At 45.5% G+C, this 24,138-nt stretch overlaps 1 protein-coding gene across 1 annotated transcript; it reads right to left on the reverse strand.

Moving 5' to 3' along the window:
- Window positions 1–1,489: 1,489 nt before the first annotated feature.
- LOC135388950 (RNA polymerase-associated protein CTR9 homolog) lies at window positions 1,490–22,330 on the reverse strand. Its single transcript, XM_064618839.1, has 21 exons — window positions 22,212–22,330; window positions 21,652–21,750; window positions 21,335–21,574; window positions 21,167–21,256; window positions 20,965–21,087; window positions 20,485–20,880; window positions 18,325–18,540; window positions 18,007–18,201; window positions 17,739–17,931; window positions 17,585–17,673; window positions 14,889–15,156; window positions 14,475–14,623; window positions 13,800–14,062; window positions 12,058–12,129; window positions 11,794–11,929; window positions 9,148–9,279; window positions 8,891–9,033; window positions 8,036–8,224; window positions 7,839–7,967; window positions 4,258–4,904; window positions 1,490–1,603 (listed from the first exon to the last, which is right to left on the reverse strand). The coding sequence occupies exons 1-21, from the start codon at window positions 22,251–22,253 to the stop codon at window positions 1,554–1,556; spliced, it is 3,861 nt and encodes a 1,286-aa protein (XP_064474909.1). The 5' UTR covers window positions 22,254–22,330; the 3' UTR covers window positions 1,490–1,553.
- Window positions 22,331–24,138: the final 1,808 nt, after the last annotated feature.

Genomic DNA, 24,138 nt, shown 5'->3' on the forward strand with positions numbered 1-24,138 from the left:
CGGGCGCTGGCGCTGGCGCACAAAAAAGCTGCATTTGGCGCAGAATTTCACAGAATGGCGCACCTCCGCCGTATGTATCCCACTGCGTCCCACCGCAATACGTCGTGTTTGCAATGCATACTCTCCACTTTATGGCGAATATCGGGGTTCAGGACATCTGGGAACAATTATCGGCACGTACGGTTTAAGTCCTGAAAGCTCAATTTCTCGCGCTCTCCTTACGCGCCTACACTCTGCGAGCACGCGCGATGTTACGTAGTAGCGGAAAGCGTGGAGCGATCCATAGTACAGGCGCTGGCAACTCCGGAATCAGCGTCGTCAGTTATTCTTATCCACAATTAGTTAAAACGCGGTTGTTTAAAAACAACTCCCATGCAAACGAGCCAATATTCCATCGCAGGCACGTGGCGTGCCCACATGTTCGGTAAATTTGTACAGCCACCTTTCGTCCAGGACGCAAACACTTGATGCACTAACAGTGCGCTTTATTGTTCACAACTTCTCTTTGAAGTACAACAACGTAATATTCGGTTCAGCAGTGACATCCCGGCAGTTTAAGAATCTTCGTCGACTTGGCGGGCTCGGCCGAAACGACACGGCTTGACTCAGCTTTGCTGTCCAGAGGCATCACGAGAATAGAGAGGGCGCGGGAGCATCGCTCGCGGTTTTTGTTTCGTTTTCATGCGTCCGAACCGGGGCATCTTTGTTCGGCGCAGCTGTGGCGCAGAATTAGGGAAAATTGCTTTTTCGGCGCAGGGTGGCGCAGGCAATCCCAAATGGCGCACTTTGGCGCAAATGGCGCAGCAGTTCCATCACTGCAGTATAGACTTATGCTGTGGAATGATTTGAAACTTGGAATACCACTTTTGAAACTGGAACTTGAGGAGCTGAGTGAAGCCCCACAGCCATTCCATGTCTATGGAATCTCACTCAGTGCAGATGGTGTGTGTGTGTGCCATTCACTGGTGCCTACCTGCCTACTGTACCCTTGTGCAAGTCCTTTTTTTCTTAATAAACATATCCCCCCTCTGTGCTAGCTTCAACAACAAATGGACTGCACAAAGTTGATTCATACTATACAGAAATATGGAAGTAGCAAATGTGGGTTAAGTAGTCTGATTCAGTTAAGCAGTCCTGACCAGGACCAGTTCAGGGCCAGTTTAATTTATTGTTTTTAATGTGTATACAAGAAAAATGGTATTTCACAACCTCCAGGTCTTCTATACAATAAAGACCCCATTTCCCCAGACGCAGGTAAGCCCCATATAGCTCTGCCTAGAGGTCTCGGGAATGGAAGCCAAGGCAGGCAGAGGGAGGGAGGCAGGAGAGGGTCCTTCCAACAGACTAGTCTGCTGGGTAAACGAAGCGCAACTTTCCCAATGTAACGGGGATAGTTAATGTCCATTCCATACGACATCTTTGCGATGAAATAAAGCAATGCTACATCTTCGAATGTGCCTGTCAGTACTCAACATTTGTACTGGATATGTACAGATATCAACCATTTTATTTAACAAATTCCAGCATTGCCGATGTTGAAAATATGAATGAACTTAGTCACTTTCGCTTCCGGATCTCTCTGATCTGGAAGGAGATGGAGCACCTGGAAAGATAGCGCAAAAAGGAATATATACATACCAGAAGGCAGTCGTGCTAATGAAGATCAGGCGCACAGCCTGCTCCGATCCAACAAGATTAACATTTGCTTCACAAACTGATCTATGCAATGCTCTGCAGCTGAGCTTGGATAGTACAAATGCTCTGCATTTTTCTGTCAGTTATTTCTCACATCTGTTGTGCACTGCGAAGCAATGCTGTATCTGCAGAGATAAGGCGTGTTTTGGCAATTTGCATGGCATCACCAAATTAGGGGCCATTGGTGGCTTAGCAAATCTGAAGTCCTAAGGAATTTGTTTCCAGTGCAGAGTTGCCTCAGTGCACATAAAAGCACTTTTATGAGAGCACGTTTAAGCACTTTTAAGCACTTTAAAAGCACTTTTAAGAGCTTTTATGTGCACTGAGGCAACTCTGCACTGGAAACAAATTCCTTGTGGGAATCAAGACCTACATTTTATAGCATACACATGAAAGAGGCATGCAGCATGGCCAGCACCCCGACCACAAGAAATACCACACCATCTACCAATTTAACTGAAATGACAAATAATGTCTTATGCAATTTACTATTATCTAACAAAGTAAACTGTCTGGGGTAATCCAGATCGCCCCGTCCTTCTCTTAGCGCAGTTCAAACTGAAGATGAAGAGTCTGGGGTAGCTTGCTTCTCTTATAGGCTAACAAAAATACATACACCCCTGATATCATTGTATTAATGTAGATACTTACAGAATGACAAATATTTAGAACTGTCAATGTCTTTTGTTTATTAGCTAGCCCAGGTTCACAGTACTTAACATAATTACTAGGGGTGTGCGAATATTCGAACTCTCGAATTCTAATCGAATATCAATCACAGTATTAGATTCGCGAATCGATTATACAGTTGAACCTCTATATAACGAATTTGTAAATGCTGGCTCTTTGTTTCGTTAAATGGAGATATTCGTTAAATGGAACACGCCAAGTTAAACAAAGATGGCCGCCGCACTACCAGCGCCGCGCGTACCGCAAAACGTCATTTGTCATAAAACAGGTACTAAGGTAAGAAGGGCACAAAATATCAAGCTTTATTCATTACATAACGCTAGGTAACGCGTAATTTGTGCACAATATCGTTCTGAGCATTCATAACCTTCGTAACTCCGGATGACCTCGACTGCTTTCTCCTACGCGATCGCGTATCGAAGTTTCTTGGTTGGTTCACTTGCACTCATGACGTCCGGAAAGAACAACCGTACACCGCCGAAAAGAACGAGAAACGGGTACATGTCACGTAGACGTCTGCGCCGATGGAACCTTGAACGGCAGCGGCATCATGCCCATTTTACCACCGTCAGCATCAGCGGCGCGAACAAAAACAAGTAATGAAAAGGCACAAAACCGCAACGTACTGTCTTCTTCATCAACACAAGCAAATTAGACTTCGCGAGATGTCAGCAATGCGTGTTTTCTTGTCCGAAAACAGGTGCGAAGAGACCCTCGCGCCGGTTTCGAAACAGCGTCGGCGCAACGATTACCGGCGGCGGAGACGCACATGTCGGCACGCTCGTGCCTACAGCACATGACAACCGAAGTAACCAACGAAAACTTGCGTAAGGACAACAGAGAGGGAAGGTTTCTCCTCCTTTTCTTCGTGGTGAAGGGGAAAGACACGCGCAGAAGAGCCCAGAGATTTCGTTAAATAGAGGTGACCAAACGAATGTATTTCGTTAAATCGAATGCAAAAATACATTGGCGTCTATAGGGATGCGTTCGTGCAACGGAAATTTTTCGTTAAACAGAGGATTTCGTTAAACAGAGGATTTCGTTAAATCGACGTTCGTTATTGAGAGGTTCAACTATCCAATATTCGGTTTTTCCGACTATTCGACTATTCCCCCGACTATGAACGACACTACCCCGAAAGTGGGCTTCACGTGATGCTTCCCTGCATGAGGTGAAGCCCGCTTTACAAAACTGCCATTGCTGCAAGACCAATACAGGCCGACCATTTTTGCTCAGCTTAAGATAATGTTGGTCAAAGTTAAGTACGCTTCGCCTGAGGAAGGGGCGGCGTCCCTCCCACGGGGGATGTTGATTTGATGTCTGGGATGTTGCCTTTAAAAAGTTGACTCTTAAATAATGCTTGCAGCCCAGGAAAAAAAAGGGTGAAGACAAAAAGGGTGTCTTACAGATGTCTCCTATGTTCAAAATTTTAGCAACGCAACTTCCCCAGGCGAGACACACACTTCAGCAAAGAGTCTAAAAGATGTTCATTGCAAAGCTGAGGCAGGACACCAATTTGCTTGTTTCACAAGTGGATGTCCAGGAACAGCTACACAGCCACACCTCTGTAACATGCCACTGCATGACATCAAATTTTGAAATCAACACTATCATGTAATATTAAAGAGTGGGGGTTTCTGACTGAAGAACTGTGTGTCAGTTAATGCCAGAAAAATTACACTAAAGCCATGGACTACAAATTGAAAACTTTTACTGCAAAAAGCCTATATTGTAAAATTTGCACAAATATTCGATATTTGATTCAGTATTCGGCTTTTATCTCCCATTCGACTCGATATTCGTTTCGATTTCAAATATTTCGGCTTTCAGATTCGCACAGCTCTAATAATTACTGATAATTATTCTACTCACTCTCTGAACCAGACCGCTGTGGTGAACCAGACCTAGAGCGAGATCGTGACTTTGACCTCGCGGGTGATCCCGATCCAGACCTCGCTGGGGATCCTGACCCAGATCTGGCAGGTGATCCTGACTTTGACCTCCTCGGAGAACCCGATCCTGACCTGGCTGGTGATCCAGATCCTGACTTCGCGGGGGAGCCTGATCCAGACCTTGCAGGAGAACCCGATCCAGATCTTGCGGGAGAGCCGGACCTTGATCGCCTAGGAGACCCAGATCCCGACCTAGATTTTGAACGCGCAGGAGACCCGGAGGCAGATCTGGACCTGGAGCCTGACTTTGACCGTGACCTGGACCGTGAGCCAGACTTTGACCGTGATCTGGACCTTGAGCCGGACTTTGACCGTGACCTGGACCTTGAGCCGGACTTTGATCTGGACCTTGATCTGGAACCTGACTTCGATCTTGACCTTGATCTAGAACCTGACTTTGACCGGGAGCCAGACCTTGACCTTGATCTAGAACCCGACTTTGACCGGGAGCCAGATCTTGACCTCGATCGTGATCCCGACCTTGACCTAGATTTAGACTTTGACCTTGATCGAGACCTGGATCGGGATCCTGAGCCCGATCTCCGCGCTGGACTGCTTGCAGCTGACCTAAATACAAAAGAGCCACTTATTGGTGACCTAGTAACCTTGTCTTTTTTCAAGTGGGAACTAGAAAGGGAATACACAGTCAGACATGTCTGTAGCAGTGATGAGAAACACCAAGTGCTCACATACTACTTTAAGAACATTTCCAAGTACTTATACTTTGCTTGAAGTACATTTCAAATACAGTCGCCGACCGATTTTTCGGACATGCTCGATTATTCAGACTCGTTCGCGGAACGGCCGCGGGTCCCATAGAGGTGATGTAGTATAGTAGAGTATAAGAACGTCCAAAATTTCGGACGCCGTGCAGCTCCTTCGCTCGATATTTCGGACTCTGTTTGCCCAACCCGTGAATTTCTCTCATGGGGTGACGGAAAACACTGGTATCATCTGAAATTCGTATCAAAAGAAATCAACCAACTAAAATATTGAGGAAAAAAAATAGGCAGTGATGATCCCTGATTTCCCATTCCTCTGAGTAGAAGAGGTCTGTCGTAGCGCTTTTGCGTCTTCGTTTTTGGCCAACGGCCCAGCACGTGCTGTCCGCCCGCGAGTCGCGCGACAGCGGTGTAAAGCGAGCTTCACCTAAAGCACGCATGCGTTAGGTAAAGCCGACTTGTGGACTTGATGACAGCGGTGCCTCTGTCAGCGTACTTACAGTGACGAAACGTCGCTTCGGGAAATAGAAGCTGATGTCATCAGGCAGAGCTGGGAGCGCGTTAGGAAAGCATCGACAAATTTTTTCCAGCCTACTAGTGCTCAGTAAAGTTTATTTTGAAGCGAAATTCGTTTTTTCGGACTGCTCGATTATACGGACTCTTGCCCGATCCCCGCCGAGTCCGAAAAATCGAACGGCGACTGTAGTGTACCTTGTACTGAGCTTTAAGTACTCTCTCCAATGCTTTCCTGTCAAGTACCGAAGTGGTAATGCAAAAGCAAAACTTGGAAATTACCAACGATTTGTCTGTGTGTCAAAAGGTTGGCTGGTCATAAGAACTAGTATTTTGAAACTGTTCAACATTTAAGAGCTGGAAACATGAAAATCTGCTATGTACTGTAACGGGAGGCGCGGTGACTTTGGTTTCTACTTTTTTTTCACATTCCACACATGCTTTCATTTAACATTTTTTTACATGCTAGAATGCTAATTTTATTAGAAACAACAAGGCCACAAACAAAAGAGAAGTTCTACACACTGGTCAGTTTTCTTTTCTACTAAAATGTGTGATACACATGTCAGAAGGCAGCGGGGAGTGTTTCAAAATGACTCTGTTGACAGCACACTGGACAGATGGATAAGTCGAGAAATACCGTCCGATTTTTCTGACTCGGCGGGGATCGCGCAAAAGTCTGAATAATCGAGCAGTCCGAAAAAACGAATTTCGCTTCAAACTAAGCTTTACTAAGCAGTAGCAGGCAGGAAAAATTTGTCGAGGCTTTCCTAACGCGCTTCCAGCTCTGCCTGATAACATCAGCTTCTATTTCCCGAAGCGACATTTCCTCACTGTACACTGACAGAGGCGCCGCCGTCATCAAGTCGGCTTCACCTAACGCATTCATGCTTTAGGTGAAACTCGCTTTACAACGCTGTCGCGCGACTCGCGGGCGGACAGCACGTGCTGGGCCTTTTGAATCAAGCCGTTGGCCAAAAACGAAGACTCCAAAGAGTTACGACAGAACTCTTCTACTCAGAGGAATGGAAAATGAACAATCATTGCCTGTTTTAGTTGGTTGATTTCTTTTGATACGAATTTCGGATGATACCAATATTTTCCGTCACCCCATGAGAGAAATTCGCGGGTTGGGCAAGCAGAGTCCGAAATATCGAGCGACGGGGCTGCACGGCATCCGAAATTTTGGACGGGACTCGTGGCCGTCCCGCTAACGAGTCCGAATAATCGAGCATGTCCGAAAAATCGATCGGCGACTGTAATAATAGTACTGAAGTAGAACCGACTGCCTTGTGCACATGAAAATGCAAACTCTACTATCTGTTTCAGTTTACACTCATTTGTCGGCTGCAAACTGACCACGCCTTTTTAACTAGTACTTCGCAAAAACGCTTGCAAAAGCTTTGCAACAATGACAATCAACACATAATTGCATGATCACCTTTCGTCATCACCAAACAGAACAAATATTGGACAATAAAACTAAATTTCCAATTTACTTTACGAGTACTTTGACTTTACTTTAAGTACATTTGAAGTACGGCACTTTGTACTGTACTTAAAGTACAAATGATGCCAGGTATACTTGGTACTCTGCAGGAAGTACAATTCTGAGGTACTACTCTGCTCATCACTGGTCTATAATAGCAGTCTTTTAAAGAGATAATAGACATATTATTGGGTGATATGCAATGAAATATGTTAACGATAGAATAGTTAAGAAACAAGCGAGCTGATGACAAAAGGAAGGATGAAAAAATGATAAAAGGCGACAAACACAACAAACTCTTGAACACAGCTCTTCACTATGGATGAAATATGTGTAAACGAAATCTCATCACAGCGCTTCCCGCCTTCTCTGCTCCAGATTTTACGTGGGACACTTAGAGGGGTCGTGACAACTTGCACGGCAGCACTGTGGAAAGGTTCTAACTTTGGTTCTAACCAACGGTAGTAACCTTGGTAGCACTGATGATGTCAGCATAAATTGTGAAACAGGTGCACGTGGAGGGCGTGGTGAAAAACCACGTGGCAAGCAGAACCCAATCGCCGCAGTCGGCGAAAGGAGTCAGGAAGCGTATGCGGAAATTACACAGTTTTCTTTTTTTTTATTTCTTTTTTCGTGCCCAATTAGGGGTGCACAAATTATGCGAATAAATACGGTACTCACAAAATTATTGTACTCTGTTTAATATAGAGCACACACCTTTTGTGTCGACTGCCAATTGGTTTGCCAACTTCAGGCATGCAGAAAAATGCAACCCACCTGTCAGAACCCTCTTTCTCAGATCCAGACGACACCACCCGTCGTTTCTTCCCTCTTCCAACATCCGATCCTTCGTCCTCACTACCAGAAGAAATTCGTTTCCTCTTCGTTGCGCCGCTGTCACTGCCACTGTGCAAGATTCGAGGAAAGGAAGTCAAGTACCAGTGAACTGTCCTTCCTAGTCTCGAGACACCCACCTTCCTTTAGCACCTTCCTTATCAGAGTCGGAATCATCGCTGGAGGATATTGTGGCCTTGGAAACAATCCTCAACCTCTGCTTGCCGGTCATGCCCGTTTCCTTGGCAGCGCTCTTCTTGGTCGGCTTGCCTCCCTTGCGAGAGCGTTTCCTGCCCTCTCCACCTTCAGCATCTCTCCTGCTGGTACGTCTGTAATGGGAATAGAATTTAGGGCACCCGTTCGCAATATTTTCAATTTTTCACTCACGGGCTTCACAAACAAGAAAAGATATGTTGCAAAATGTGTGTACCATGTACAACAAGCACATATTTGTTTCACGTTTTGCTGTCTTATTAGTTATAGCCACACCCAGAATGTGTCCACTACCAGGTAGCTCACAGCAAGAACGAACAAAAGTAAAGGAGGTGAGTGACTGTATCAGCTACACCACAGAAAGAATTGTATATATACTCTATAAAACAAAGAAGTACACTGGGGAGCGACTATAACTTCCACAACCTTTGACAGCAATTCCTCCCTGTTTTAGTGCCATGAAATTTACTCCCCAGCACTGCAAAGGGTCTTTAAACTTGCAGTCCGTCCATTAGTCCCGACAATGCATCTGCTCCCCCAGAAAGACTAAAATAACTACCGTAATTTCACACGTATGAGTGCTTAGTCGGTGAGTGCAACATAGAAAAAACTTGTTTGCTGCAAATTACAATATTTCTTTGCTTTCTCGTCATCGCTAACGACATTTCGTGGGACTCCAAATTCGCTGAAAAATCGTGATCGCAAATTTTATGATAATAAAGTCCTCGCAAAAAATTACTTTTACAGCACAACAACAATGAGGCATTTGAAGCACTACTGACTCTTTCCTCTTCCTGTGCCCTTTCTCATCTCCATCTCCATGCTTCCTTCGCTTCTTCTTGGGGTCTGCATTCTCGGAGTTCTCACGTACTTCGCCATCATCACTGCTGTCGTTGACAAAGTCTTGCATGCTTTTGCGTGATGCCTGCAATGAAGACATTTTAAGATGCAGGACGAACCCTCCACTAGCTCGGTAAGTGGTTCACTGTGAATGAACTAAAGTAGTGCTTGAATAGGAGGTGTTTGAAAGTGCACCCACCTTGCCCTTCTTGGAGGGCTTCTCCTCAGGCATATCGCTGAACTGCAATTTGCCCTTGGTTTTCTCTACGAATTCCTGTCGCTTCATGATCATAGCCTCAGCTTGTTGCCTCTTCTGTTCTTCCAGCAGGCGCTGCAAAATTTAAGGGCAAAATTTAAATTATGAGCAAGTAATGAGAAGTGAGGTCAGAGCAAATCATAGTTTTCTGCACACAGTCCGAAATCCAGTAGTTCGGAATACCACACCCAAGTTCAGAAAAGCATGACAATCCATGCCCAACATTGTCTCACACCGTTATTACCTTGGCTCATGAACTGCACATACATGTTCTTGCTGGGGATTGCATTTGCATGCAGGCTTACTTTGAAGTACATAACACATGCATAGCTATGAGCTATGAACTATGAAGCTATGAACATTGCTTTGCAGTGCATGTAGCTGAGGTTTGCAAATATTCGAAAATTTCGAATACAAATCGAATATTTGCAATATTTGATTCATATTCAAATGTTTGACATTCAAAGTTTTCGAATATTCCTAAAAGTTTGAATATCCAATTTTCTTCGAATGGCATAGCAGATTACCACAAAGCTGTTGCGGGCTGTCCGCAGGAATTTGTACGTTGTGGTAACAACGACAAACATGAATAGTTGAACAGGTGCAAAGCCACGCGCGCAGCTTTCAAGCTATGCTCATCTGAAAATGCATCGCTACACGTTCGGTAACCAAAAACAGAACTAGTATACAGTTGTGTGCAGCCACCATTAATGTCCACCCCAACCAAATGTGAAGCCGCAGAGCGCTTCATGCGTCATCAGTACAGTCGCAGCTTTTGTGGATTACTGTCGCCGTCCGATTTTTCGGACTCGGCGGGGCTCGCGCAAAAGACCGAATAATCGAGCAGTCCGAAAAAACGAATTTCGCTTCAAAATAAACTTTACTAAGCCCTAGTTCGCTGGAAAAATTTGTCGATACTTTCCTAGCGCGCTTCCAGCTCTGCCTGCCTGATATCATCTGCTTCTATTTCCTGAAGCGACATTTCGTCAATCTATACTGTCAGAGGCACCGCCGTCACCAAGTCCGCAAGTCGGCTTCACCTAATGCTTGCGTGCTTTAGGTGAAGCTCGCTTTACAGCGCGACTCGCGGGCGGACAGCACGTGCTGAGCCCTTGGCCAAAAACGAAGAGGCAAAAGCGCTACGACAGACCTCTTCTACTCAGAGGAATGGAAAATGAACAATCATCACTGCCTATTTTTTTGCCTCGATATTTTAGTTGGTTGATTTCCTTTGATACGAATTTCAGATGGTACCAATATTTTCCGTCACCTCAAGAGAGAAATTCGTGGGTTGGGCAAACAGAGTCCGAAATATCGAGTGACGGAGCTGCACGTCGTCCGAAATTTTGGACATTCTTATACATTAACTCTATGGGACCCGCGGCCGTTCCGCAAACAAGTCCGAATAATCGAGCATGTCCGAAAAATGGGGGTCTGAAAAATCGGTCAGCGACTGTACCAACGAACTCCGAACATTCGTCTGAGGCCTGCAGTTCGGTGAAATTCCGGTTGTATATCGAAGTTTTGTTGGCGTTGAGGTGAACACCGCTGCTCACTATGCCGCACCGCATGCCCAGCCATAACCCACGTCTCGAACGCATTTTCAAATTTTCAAATCTCGAACGCAGGTAGTCAGCGATATATAATAGGGTCATGATCAAGTGCAATGACGGCAATAATCGAGGAGTATGACGTGGCGACATATTGATATAGTTTACGGGTTTGCGAAATTTCGTAGTCCCTTTAAGACCGACCCACATGGAGCAATTTTGCTGGCAACTGCGACAAAGTTTTGTGCCGTGCACGCAGATTTTCATTGTGAAATGAAAGAAGTGCCGAGTACAAACATTGCGGAAACAATCACGTGTGATAAGCACAGCCATACAACGTCGTCGAGGATCACTGTTTCGCTGCACTAATGAATTAGGCTGTTCCAGACTATGCGTTACCGTCAGGAATGGTGATCTCATGTGTGATGTATATGTGAGAGCACAGTGAAACAGTGCAGTTTCTTACCTGCGCGACAAATGCGGAAGGCATTGTCAGTGCAAGAAGACAGCACTTGCTACCTTCGTTTTCCTTCTGAGATATGCTCATCAGTAACCCATCCCACATTCTGAACATGACATTTGCCCTTCCATTCTGTCTGCTTCACCAGCATTTACAATGGCAACACCGGTGTTCACTGTCCATGAAACATCTTTGAAGTGCAAGTTGTTTTTATGGTTTTCAGCTTGCCTCATGAGAACAGCACATTGTTTCATTGTAAAAATAATTTCGCTGTACATGCGCATATAGGCATGCATGCCTTATGCTGAATTGATATACATACTACTTATTTGTGCATGCCATGAGGCAAGGATCAGAACACAACTGTGACCATGCTAGTTTTCGGGGCTTCGTTGTTACTCATAGAAACCTTTAGAGGCGGATCTAGAAGAGGAGGATCCCGATGTCCTGACCCCCGGTCAATTTCTGTTGTTACACAGAGTTTCAAATGACCATAGGTCATTTGATCCAGGTCACCCTGGATGACCCCCTTTAGAAAAGTCCTAGATCCACACACACATAGCCAGAAGTAACCATTACCTGCTCCTCAGAAATCTTCCTTCGAAGAGCCTCTCTTTCTTCTTCTTGCTTCCTGCGCACTTCACGTTCCTCTTCATCCATTCGTCTCGCACGTGCCACATGATACTGAGCCTGGCTAAGTAAATCCTGGCACTGCCTGAAGACATTACAGTTCAGAAACATCGGTGATTTGTCAGCCAAAGCAAGCCATAAAGACAAAAGCTGTTCTGCATGGTTCACTATTAATCAGGGATTGCAGGCACTCAATAAACGCAATTTTTTTACCTAGCCTCCACAGCTGCCTGAGCGAGGTCGTACTTCATTCGATCACCATGGACACTGAGATACTGGAAATACCTGCAAGGCCGACATATCATAAGAGATGTCATGATCTTACTCTTGCGTTGATGATATGGAATTCCCATAATATGTTCGGTAATAGGAAGTAAATATTCCACAGTCCAATGGTCCCCGTGAAGTAAAATGTTCATGACTCACAACAAAGCAACAAGACTCCTAGCTATAGGAAACCCTCAAGGTTCCATTGTACCACCTGACAATACTGTACCATATGTGACAGAATACACAGTGTCTTATGTATTACAGTTAAACTCAGTAAGACAAATTTTTAACCTCAAATTTGCACCATTATCATTTCCGGTAAACCTAAAAAACAAAAAACGAACTTGCCAAAGTGCAAATTCAGCCACCAATACACACGCTGAAGAATGCTAAGCACATTCAGCACAGCCACTTGGCATCTCATGTTCCTCAGAAATGCTAGAAGTGCTCCTTTTTTTTTCTTTCTGCCCGAAAATCTGCTTTCCCATCCAATATCCCACAATTTTACCCTGTTTCACAGTTCCTGAAATGAAACCAATTTTTGCAACCCCCAATTTAAAAGAAAAAAAAAAAGCACAAAACCTGAAATCACAAGGGCCCACGGATACAGAAGGCGGAAGAATCCTCGCGTTTTATCCACAACCCGCAAAATCTATTTTTCTTCCACATCTGCATCCCACAGAATCATCTGCCACACATGACTCCGTGTTGACTAACACTAATTAGTTGAGCAAGTGACAATGTTGCAGCATGAGAACTAGGGCCCTGAAATTTAGGCACTAAAAACGATGGAAATAGCCAGGCGTTTAGGCCCTCAAAAATACCAAAATAGGCAATCAAATGCAAAAAATGGGTACGTTAAACTGGTACATGCTCTTTTGATCTATTGGTGTTTTAGAATGCTCCTTCTGGGAAAACTTCCTAGTTTATAGGCCCCAGTACCGTATAAGTTTTGACATCTGGTACACAAATGCTGAAGCAGCCAAGAACCACACTATCTTGAAGAATACTTTTAGTTCTCTGCCCTCGAAGATACAGAAAAGCACCAGAGCCTTAAATTTTCGAGAAATATTTTTGTCTAAGTTCGGGGGATAAAAATCGGGTAAATAAACATGTGCTCCCAATTCATGAAATTCCAATGAAAAAACTTCCAGATATGGTAACTTTGGGGAGAAATCTGGCTCAGTTACTCAAACTAACTGTACTGTACTACAGGTTCTTCCGGTGATTTTAATCCAAGTGCCAGCTAAATTAATCCACGTGCCATGCAAACATTATGGGGCATGGATTAATTTAGCTGGCACTTGGATTAAAATCACCGGAAAAACCTGTAGTTTGGTACAAACGGTGATCTAACTGCATTTGCTGCCAAACAAGTAAGTTAGTGCATTCCTACAGACATCGCAGTGAGGACGATTTGCCGGGTACAAACCGGGTTTCACCCTAAAAAAGGCAACCTCCAATTCGGGGTGCAAATCCTGGGAAGAACCAGGTTAAACCCTAAAACTTCATGCTGTAGTGACTGATAACTGATCATGTGACGCACAACACGAGCTTGTTTAGCGGCATCGGAACTTGGATTACATTAGCTTCGTGGGAAGTTCTCTCCGCCAAAGAGGGCTGTTTATTCAGCAATTTTCAGTTGAGGTCAAACTGACATTACAATGACCACAGCACAAACTTACCTGTGCGCCAGTCCAAGTTCATGGACAGCCGAGAGCACCACGCTTAGAGACGACTTGTCATCACGTAAGCACTGGGACGCCAATCTTTGCAGCACGAGGGCAATGTTGTACAGCAGCTGTGTGTCGTGCGGTGCAACGCGACGCGCCCTCAAGAGCACCCGCCTGCAATCACGTAGGCGGTTGCAGCGGAAGAGAGCGCGAGCCAGGTACAGGAGTATGTCCACTTGGTTGTGTCGAAAGAACTTTCTCAGACAGTTCTCGTACTGGAAAACAACGCCGGAGTGAATGCCCCACGATACGAACTTGAGATCCGCCGACTTTTTCGGGTTTTATTTTTGGCCAAATTCGGGGGGGGGGGGGGGGGGGGGGGGGGGTAAATATCGGGTGATATTTTTCATTCGAAAATTCGGGTGTATTCAGGTTAAATCCCGTTACGGCATATTCTGTCGTCAGGAATTCGAGTGTATTCGGGCGATTTTTCTTTTTTTTTTTATATATAAAAATTTGTCTTAACATGGAACTAATGTTTAGCAATGTTATCAAACTTTTTTTAATGCGCGCTTACGAGTGCGTTCGGGGGGGGGGGGGGGGTAAATATCGGACGGATACGGGTTTAACCCTAAAAAGTCGGGCCCTTTGAGATTCGGTTTAAAAATAAGTAAACAAACGGCTCACCATTTGAATGGCAGCCACGTATTGCTTCTGTTCGACATATATGTGGGCAATGTTGAGCCAGACATCGCAGAAGTCGGCGGTTGCTTCACGGACTTGAGCAAATATGTCGCGCGACTCGGAGATGTAGCCCTTGTGGGCCAAGACAGCACCTGAAACGAATGTTGGACGTAAGAAACGAGTGCCGCGGAGAAAGCATGAAGACGCTGTGGTGCACAAGTTCCTAGAATTCCGTTAGATTTTTACGTACAGTAAACCCCCGATAACTCTAAGTCGTAAAAAGGGCGACAAAAAATTGGGACAAGGACCGGGACGCCAAAAAAATTCGAGATAACCGATATTTCGAGATGAGCGAGTTCGAGTTAATGAGGGTTTACTGTAGTATAGTACCCATTTCTTTACAAAACAAATCCTTACCAATCCCATTAGCTGCCCAGATATTTCGTGGATCTAAGCGCAGCACCTGCTTGTACATGGCAAGGGCTCTGTCTTGGTGTCTCTTCTCCTTGTCCCTGTCACGCATGGGTTGGTGAAGTGTCTGCAGCCAGACATTGCCGAGTGCCACCAGCGAGTAGGCGTCTCCCGGCGTTCCCTTGAGGATACGCTCAAATTTCTTTTGGCCCGGCCCCCATTCTTGCTTTGCCAGATGGAGGTTGCCAATAAGTGACCATGAGTCAGCATGTTCCTGAAAGGAAGCTGTGTGTAAAAAAAAAAAAAAAAAAACGGGCAAAGAGTGCACAAACTATGTGTGTCCCGGTCAGATGCGCCGAAATATGGAAAATAAACACTGCGCGATATCTCGCAGTAAAATCTCGCACGTCAGGGCAGTGTTGTAAATAGAGAACGATGAGGGAGCGCGACTTCCGTGCTTACAACACGTGCTCGGGTTGGGGCATTCTCTGGGATTAAATTGGTCAGCTATTGGTCGGTTGCTGTGACCTTCGGTCGCTCCAGTTCTTTTCCTCATCAGGTAGCGTCAGAGCGCTACAATTTGGGTTGCCACCTTTCGCGGCGAAAAATACCGTGCTTACAATACGTGCTCGGGTTGGGGCATTCTCTGGGATTAAATTGGTCAGCTATTGGTCGGTTGCTGTGACCTTCGGTCGCTCCAGTTCTTTTCTTCATCAGGTAGCGTCAGAGCGCTACAATTTGGGTTGCCACCTTTCGCGGCGAAAAATACCGGATGAGGCAGAGGAGGTGGAATAGAGGGAAAGGAGGAAAGGTACGAGAAAGAGAAAGTGGGGAGGGGTGGAGGTGCATACAGAGAGAGAGTGCTAAAATTGGACAAATCCCATCATCAATCTGATATTAGCACTTTTCAAATGGGACTTCAATTTGGCACCACAGGTCCAAAGGGACTGTTTTACGTTTGAAGGATATTAACCATATTAAACTTGGATTACAGTGACTGGAACTGCCACAAGGTGTTGGAGCATAGTACTATATGTAGCTAGGTATAGATACACCAAGCAAGGTGGTCACTTTGTTCACTAAGTTAATACCACATTTTTCTGAGCACGGTACTTTGACTTAAAGATGGTGTCTGGACAAAAAAATGCAGTTGAACTGAGGGTAGCCACTGCCTGAAATACATGTACCCAGAATATTTCATTTCGAAACAGTCATAAACATTAGAAAATGAATTTAATCAGATTTTGCAGTTGGCTGCGTGCTCCCGGCTGACGTCGGGCAACAGTGTGCCGATTCCTCGAGGACACCACCATTAATCCAAAATTTGTAACATGAAGCAGCGAGATTCTGGACTCTATTATTATCCGAGACAAAGCCACAGCCGAAATAGAAGCTCCCACAGAACTGAGGAGTCATTAACGATTGACAATACAGTGGACTCTCGTTAATTCGAACTCGAGGGGGCCGCGGTATTTGTTCGAATAAACCGGAGTTCGAACTAATGGGAGACGCTCTCCTGGAAGGGGGCTTGGGCGCAGGGAGCGCATGCAGATGTGTCGCGACGCACTTCGAGTCGTATTTTACGTTCGCGGTACCGGTGCCAATTCAAGACGCTTTTATATTGGCGTAATTCAAATCGTTACTGCTGCCGAACTCCGCCGCTACCGTCGTTACGTTCCCGATGCCGAACCGAAGTTACGGCGGAGAAAGCTCCCAGAGCGTCACGGCCGCGCGTTACGACTTTGAAGGAACTACGGGACTTATATGTTCACAAGAATTCACTTACAGAAATTATGGAGCGACTTAAGGTTGAAAGCAGTCAGTATTTCGCTCTTGCAACTGTTTCTTTTAGCGGGACTGTTAGCATCGCTTATGATTCGGACGCAAGTTCAAGAGTGGCATCCGCATTTTTCTCGGAAGAAAAATTGCGCACTGTCACATCCAGCGCCGATGCTACATCAGATGCACTTGGTAAAGGCACTGGATCACGAGACAGGTTCGTGGCTTGAGTCGCCTGAACCTCCGTCGCTAAGCCGGCGCACGCGGCGTCGACGATGTCCGCGTCAGTTAAGAGCCCAGTCTCCACGCCGTCGTCTCTGCTGACATGGTGCAAGTTAGGGAAATAAACGATGGCAGTAAACGGGTTGTAGAACGATATTGACAGTCGCGAAGTCATAAAAATAAGTGACGGCATGCGCACACACCTCCTCCATCCTTGACGGCCTCAAGAGGAAGAGAGAGAAAGAGGAGAGGGACAAAGGGACAATGCAAGCGTTCGCGTAAACTCCTTGCTGTCGTGAAAAGGAGAGAGCGTCCTTGAACAGCGCAAAATGCGGAAAGAAGACGGGAAGCGTACGGAAGGTCAATAATCAGGGAGATATGGGGCGCTGTGACCCGATCCTGTCTGACGCGCGAGCGCTGTTGGTTCGAATTATGCGGTGTATACGCTCGTCTGTTTGAATTACCGGGAGTGTCTCCCCATTGAAATACATGTGCTTTGGATGGGACTCGGACGAGAGTTCGAATTATCCGGAAGTTCAAATTAAGCGATTTCGAATTAACGAGATTCTACTGTATATATTAGTGAACCTGCAATACACAATATAAATTACCTTGCAAGGTTGCCCAGGGGTTTCCGAAGAATGGAGAGGGGCTCAGAAAGCTAAAATTCGTACAAATGCCTGATTCGCTGCATGTCCTACCTGATTGACTTGAAGCGCTTCCTTGAACCAATCGGAAGCTTCGTAAATTTGACCCCTGTCCCTCGCCATGCAGCCAAGTCTCAGGTAGCCTTCAAGAAGAACGACAATGTAAAACGGGAGAAAGCTTTCCTTAAAGCTCAAAGCAAACACTTACAGTCAACATAGTTTGGATGTTCTCTGAGAATATTCTTGTACGACTGCTCCGCCTTGTCAAACAGGCTGAGAGACTCGTAGAGTCTCGCCAAGTTGTACGTTGTCGTGATTGAGATTGAACTGTAATAATGCTCGTCGTTCTCCGCTTCTGTTCGGCAGCGCTCCAAAGAAGACTCGTAGTATTTTCTAGCTTCCTGCGACACAAAACAGACTCGGATATTCAGCAGATGGAGTCGACACCTTGTCCTTCTGAAGACGGATGTACTTACCTGAAGGTTGCCGAGTCGGAAATGCAGGGCTCCAACATTGTTGAGAATTTCGGGGGGAATGTCTGCCTTCACGTTCTCCTGGAGCAGTCGAGTGGCCGTGCCGTAAGCATTCAGGGCCGCGTGGACGTCACTCTGTTCCAGAATCTGTGCCAACTCGATCCAGGCTTCAACATCCTCGGGAAATTGGTCCGTTACCTGCAATTAAAACACCGTGACAGCACACTGCAGAGTACTCTTCTTATTCCATTTGAGAATGCAACACATTTTGAAACCAATAATGAATCTACAAGGGCTACTATGCTGTTGCATTGCACCTACCTTCTTCAAATGTGTCTTGGCCTGGTCCCTCTTCGACTGACTGGAGGAATTTGCATATAACGAGCCCAGGATCTTCATTGTTTCATAATTTCCAGGTTGGGCTTTCAAGACCTTTTCGAAACACTGGGCAGCGTTGTCCGTGTCCCCGCGGAATATGTACATCTGGCCGAGACCAAACTGGGGTAGGACGAAAGATGCGGGAGCAAACTGCGTAGCCTGTCAATAGAAAGAAAGTAAGAAAGTAATACACACTGAACCATGAGAGCACACTCTTAAAAATGAACTTCACCGCATAGCACGCTCCTAGCCAACCATTACCTCGAATGATATCGTTATCTGCCCTAATTTGTTGAAAACACTGGGCGTACGCCTTTTCTGTGACAATTATGAACAGCGTAAGTGTCACAGAAATGGCGTACGCCCTCCGTTTTCAACAAATCGGGGCAGATAACGATATCATTCGAGGTAATGGTTGGCTAGGAGCGTGCTATGAGGTGAAGTTCATTTTTAAGAGTGTAGAGGCATCACCATCTGCACATAACTGTCTTCAAAGCACCTTCTCTTATCCATGCTAGCCCCACTAGCAATTCTAGCTATGAACAGTGCACGGATGGAGGGAAGACAGCAGCAGAGAGTGAGGAAAGTGGGATATTATGCACCTTGGGCCAACTTCAAGAGGAACAGTGCCGACATTTATATAGTGAGTCTACTGGGAAACCCAGAGCAAACCATGGACGGGTGATGGTAAGATTTAATCCTTCGCCGTACTATCTTCAGCGTTACCTTGGATCTACCACCAGCTGGAGCTGCTGTATCTGCTCCGCCATGTTGCTGGTGGCTGTATTTCCATTTGCTTATCACTGCTATGCAGAGCGCATATAATACTTGGATCCAAAAACATTAGAGAGAATAGGACAAGGATGCAGTCGACATCCAAAGAGATGACGGTGCTGATGAAAAACAAGCAGTGAGGCCTTCTTTTTTATTTCGCTCAAGCTTTCATGTGGAGAGCTAGATTTCTTCAGGTGTAAAAAACACTGTATAAGATACGAATAATCGACGTCCAAAATGCCTACGGTATCTTAAATACCTCAATACCTCTATATGAAGGGAATTGCCTCAGGACGAGAGCCGACAGTATTTTGAACAGAGACTGTTCTTCTTCTGGGCCCAGAAGAAGAACAGTCTCTGTTCGAAATACTGTCGGCTCTCGTCCTGAGGCAATTCCCTTCTTACTTCCTTACCAGTTCGCTGGATTTCTACCCATCTTAATACCTCGATGTGTACATTTAACAGTGTCTTTTGCACCCGAAGAAGTGTAGCCTCCTACATGAAAGACTGTGTGAAATAAAGAAGGCTGCACTGTTTGTTTTTAATGATCCAAAAACATTCCAACGTAAGCACACACACACACAAGTTTTAACATACTTGTGCTTTATATACCTGTGACGGAACACGCATTTATTCGAGAGCCTAAAAGAGAGGCTCTTAGCTAGAATTTGAATGCATCATGGGTGCAATGACAACACGTAACATTTGCGTCTGACATAGTACATCATTTATGAGACATCTCCTCGACCAGGAACGCTTCGACGCTGTAGCACTACAGATCCTAGATGTTGAGCCTGAAGTTTTAGGGTTTTACCCGATTCTTCCCCGAATTGAAGGTTGCCTCTTTAGGGTGAAATCCGATTTTTACCTGGCAAATTGCCCTCACTGGGATGTCTGTAGGAGTGCATTAATTTACTTGTTTGGCAGAAAAATTCAGTTACATCACCATTTGTACCTAACCCACTACAGTTAGTTGAGTAACCGAGCCCAATTTCACCCCGAAGTTAGCATACTGGAAGTTTTTTCGCCCGAATTCGCATGAATTTAGTGCACACGTTTATTTACCCGATTTTTACCCCCCAAATTTAGAAAAAAAATATTTCCCGAAAACTTCAGAACATACATGTGTTCCTACTGCGACGGCTATCTAGCGGCAAGGTCCAGCGCAACAAACGATAATTTCGAGAAACTTGGTAGGAACAACAAAACACTTTTTACGTTTACGTGCGTATAACCACACACTCTCGATATATGGAAAACAAAAAGAATTTGAGTAATATTAGTAATGCTGTAATCTGCACAGCTATTAAATACAGAAAATGGCCTTACCTGATAATAATACTGAAAAGCCTGATCAAAATCCTCTTGAACGTGAAACGACCGTGCCAGCTGGTAACAGCTTTCGGCACGCATGGCTTCGTTCTCGGTGTTATGAAACGCGTGTAGTGCCAGGTGCTGCACTTTCCCGTAGTCCTTCTTGAAGAAAAAGTGGTTCGCAAGATGGTTCAGCACCACCGGGCAAGACGGGTCGACGGCGTACGCCCTCGACAGCATCTGCACGCCCTGCCGCGTGGCTTCGGGGCCCTTGAAGTTGAGCTGCAACACTGCAAGACCAGCCAGGGCCCCCACACACTGAGGGTCGAGGGCGAGGGCACGTTCAAAAGCAGCCCTGGCCTTCTCTTGCTTGTTGAGGCGGTAGAAGCAGTGGGCCATGCCAAGTCGAACCTGCAGCAGTGGTACAATAGCGTTAGTAAACCAGATACCTGGTGTTGTGCAAAAAAGAAAAAGGCGGTAGCACTTGAATCTTACCTCTGCGGGACAGTTGGGATTTGTCCGGAGTGCCTTCTTGTAGAAGGCTAGAGCGCCGCGATAATCTTTCTTGTTAAAAGCGATGCAGGCCTTGCCCAGGAGTGAAGGAATGCTGTTGGGTGACTGAAGAGAGATTCAAAGTCGTATAGGTTGCATTTCTAGAAGCCGATAGCATAGCAATAACTGCGAAATGAGTTAGTACCTGATTCAGCACAAAGTTAAACTGGGCGTCGGCCTGATCCATTTTGTCACCTTCCAGAAGGCAGAAGTATGCTCGGCCGAGCAAATGGTTCTGAAATTCAAAATTTTATCTCGTCACATGTTCTCCATATTCTATACGATTGCGGGCACTGCAGAAAAAAACTCTTACCTGGGTGTACATGATAATCTTATCCGCAGTTGTGTACAAAAATGTTGCCTTTGTGAAGAGCTCCATCTTTTTGTCCTTATTTTTTTCCTTGCTGGCTTTCTGCACAAAATAGGCAGCCAGTGTGTCCAGGCACGTCATCTGATCCTGTTCGAAATCCCGGTAGTCCACTCGGGCATCCGTCCGAGAAACTTCAAGGATCCGAACGAAGTCTTCTACCTTCCCTTGGCGGTAGTATTCCAGCTATAGAACAAAATACATATACCACACTTGTGTGGTTTGGCAATACACAGGTTGTGCAAGGGTTTTTGTGTACTTACTGCTAAATTGACCCATATGTGAAGTTGGGCTTGCTCCTGGCGAAGAATTCCAAGCACTTCTTCACCATCTGGAAGCTGGTCGAAGTCTAGCTCGATTACCTGAAATGAAAAAAAGTTGTCAGTCTTTATCCACGGACACTCTTTAATCCTAATTGCTATCAGGAACCACATTGGGCATGGCATCATACAGATTTAGAGCGGCATACGTCGACAGATCGCTTTGTAGCCTATAGACGCGGATTTGTAGTCTTCGTTGATAAACGTTCAATCTGAGGAAACGGATCGCTACAACTAATCCGTAAAATACATGCCAAGTTAGACTCCACGAACCGGCAACACGATAATGCAAGAATACGTTATCAGAGCGAATTCTGCACGATTTATCGACTTTCCTGTTCTTCGTATTTAAAAGTCGCACGAATGCGACAGTAACCATAGAGGGTTGACGCTCGTCGGCGGAGATACCTTACGTTACAAGTCGCATGTAAGCCCATGTGCATTCAACACATGTTTTATTGTTGAGAAGTAGTGAGATAACCTATAAATATTGAATATCTTACCTCGTCGGTATCTCGTAGGGGTATTTCAATGGACCCCGGCATGGTTTTGTGGACGCAATACAACTTTACACAAACAAATGCGCCATTGTGAAACCGGAAGTTGGTGGTCCAGTGTTGCCGAGCGCCGAAGCTCAAGTGGCTCAAGCTCGCTTAAATAACACTTCCGTCCTCTTGACGCAGCTACGTTTCGTTTTCGGCTTTACACCGTGGATGACCGCAGGGAAACACTGGTACCAGTAAAATATATGGAGCCAGCAGTAGGGAGTTCGTGAAAAAATAAAGGGTGTAGTTCGTTACTGGGACCACTGCGTTTTTCTAACCAAAGAAAATAACTAGGTAAACGATATGTTTTTACCTGAAGCAGGAACAAATTAGTCCCCCAGACTCCCCAATCTGTCAAACCCAAACTGACCCAACCTCATTGAAGTGAGATGATCTAACCGAACCCAACGACCCTCCTTATTGCAAGATGGCACCGTTAGGCTTAGATGTCCCGCGTTTCTCCTGCGCTAGAAGTGCTTTAGATACAGATAAAATGGTTAAAAAGCAAGCGAGCTGGTGGCTAAGATCCATGACGAAAACCCGAGACTGGGAAAAAGACGAAAAACAGACGACACACACAAAGTCTCAAACACAGCTAAAGTTTAATGGACAACCGCACACTTTTAACACATCAGGTGGGGGAGGAGGGACAGTGCAAAAGGCTCGCCAAAGCAGGGCCGAAGGTCACAGACGCTTTGCTGACACAGTTCCCAGCCCCCAAAATTGACAACGTTTCTCTCAAAAGCCTCCGACTGAGGTCGGACTCCCTGGCCTTGACAAAGGTCTCTTCCCATGTGGGAGAACAATTAAAGCAAACTTTGAGATGCTTTGCCAATTCCGACGACTGGTCCTCATTTTTTACCTTCGAAGCGTGCTCCCGGAGCCTGTCATTCAAGCAACGTTTCGTTTGGCCGATATAGCAAAAACCGCAAGCAAGAGGTATCTGATACACCACATTTGACTGGCATTGTACATAGCTATTTTTATGCGATTTACAAACTTTGTCACGCTTCTGGAAAGGACAGAGAGCATCAAGTCTAAAGCAGTTTTTAAATACAACCCGGACACCAAACTTTTTTGCTACAGCAAGGATGTTATGTGAGACATTGTGAAAATATGGGATCGCAACACGAATCTCATTATCAGTGACAAGTGGGGCACAGGGGGAAATTAATCTACTAAAGTATCTACTTCATGTGTACATCAGTTGTGTATCTCTTTAAACTTTCAGTGTGATCGTCTGCAGCTCGCAGGCTATTCTAATGCAATGCTTTTTAGCGCTCTTGAGTCTGTTTTTAGTAGATTAATTTCCCCCTGTGCCCCACTTGTCACTGATAATGAGATTCGTGTTGCGATCCCATATTTTCACAATGTCTCACATAACATCCTTGCTGTAGCAAAAAAGTTTGGTGTCCGGGTTGTATTTAAAAACTGCTTTAGACTTGATGCTCTCTGTCCTTTCCAGAAGCGTGACAAAGTTTGTAAATCGCATAAAAATAGCTATGTACAATGCCAGTCAAATGTGGTGTATCAGATACCTCTTGCTTGCGGTTTTTGCTATATCGGCCAAACGAAACGTTGCTTGAATGACAGGCTCCGGGAGCACGCTTCGAAGGTAAAAAATGAGGACCAGTCGTCGGAATTGGCAAAGCATCTCAAAGTTTGCTTTAATTGTTCTCCCACATGGGAAGAGACCTTTGTCAAGGCCAGGGAGTCCGACCTCAGTCGGAGGCTTTTGAGAGAAACGTTGTCAATTTTGGGGGCTGGGAACTGTGTCAGCAAAGCGTCTGTGACCTTCGGCCCTGCTTTGGCGAGCCTTTTGCACTGTCCCTCCTCCCCCACCTGATGTGTTAAAAGTGTGCGGTTGTCCATTAAACTTTAGCTG

This window comes from Ornithodoros turicata, chromosome 3 (assembly GCF_037126465.1).
Source record: "Ornithodoros turicata isolate Travis chromosome 3, ASM3712646v1, whole genome shotgun sequence".
Lineage (NCBI taxonomy): Eukaryota > Metazoa > Arthropoda > Arachnida > Ixodida > Argasidae > Ornithodoros > Ornithodoros turicata.

Coding starts and splice junctions, on each gene's coding strand:
- LOC135388950 (XM_064618839.1), bottom strand. CDS start 22,253: ATGCCGGGGTCCATTGAAATACCCCTACGAGATACCGACGAG. Junction 21,088..21,166: donor TTAACTTTGTGCTGAATCAG/GTACTAACTCAT, acceptor ATCTCTCTTCAG/TCACCCAACAGCATTCCTTC. Junction 14,063..14,474: donor ACGTGGCTGCCATTCAAATG/GTGAGCCGTTTG, acceptor GTTGTTTTCCAG/TACGAGAACTGTCTGAGAAA.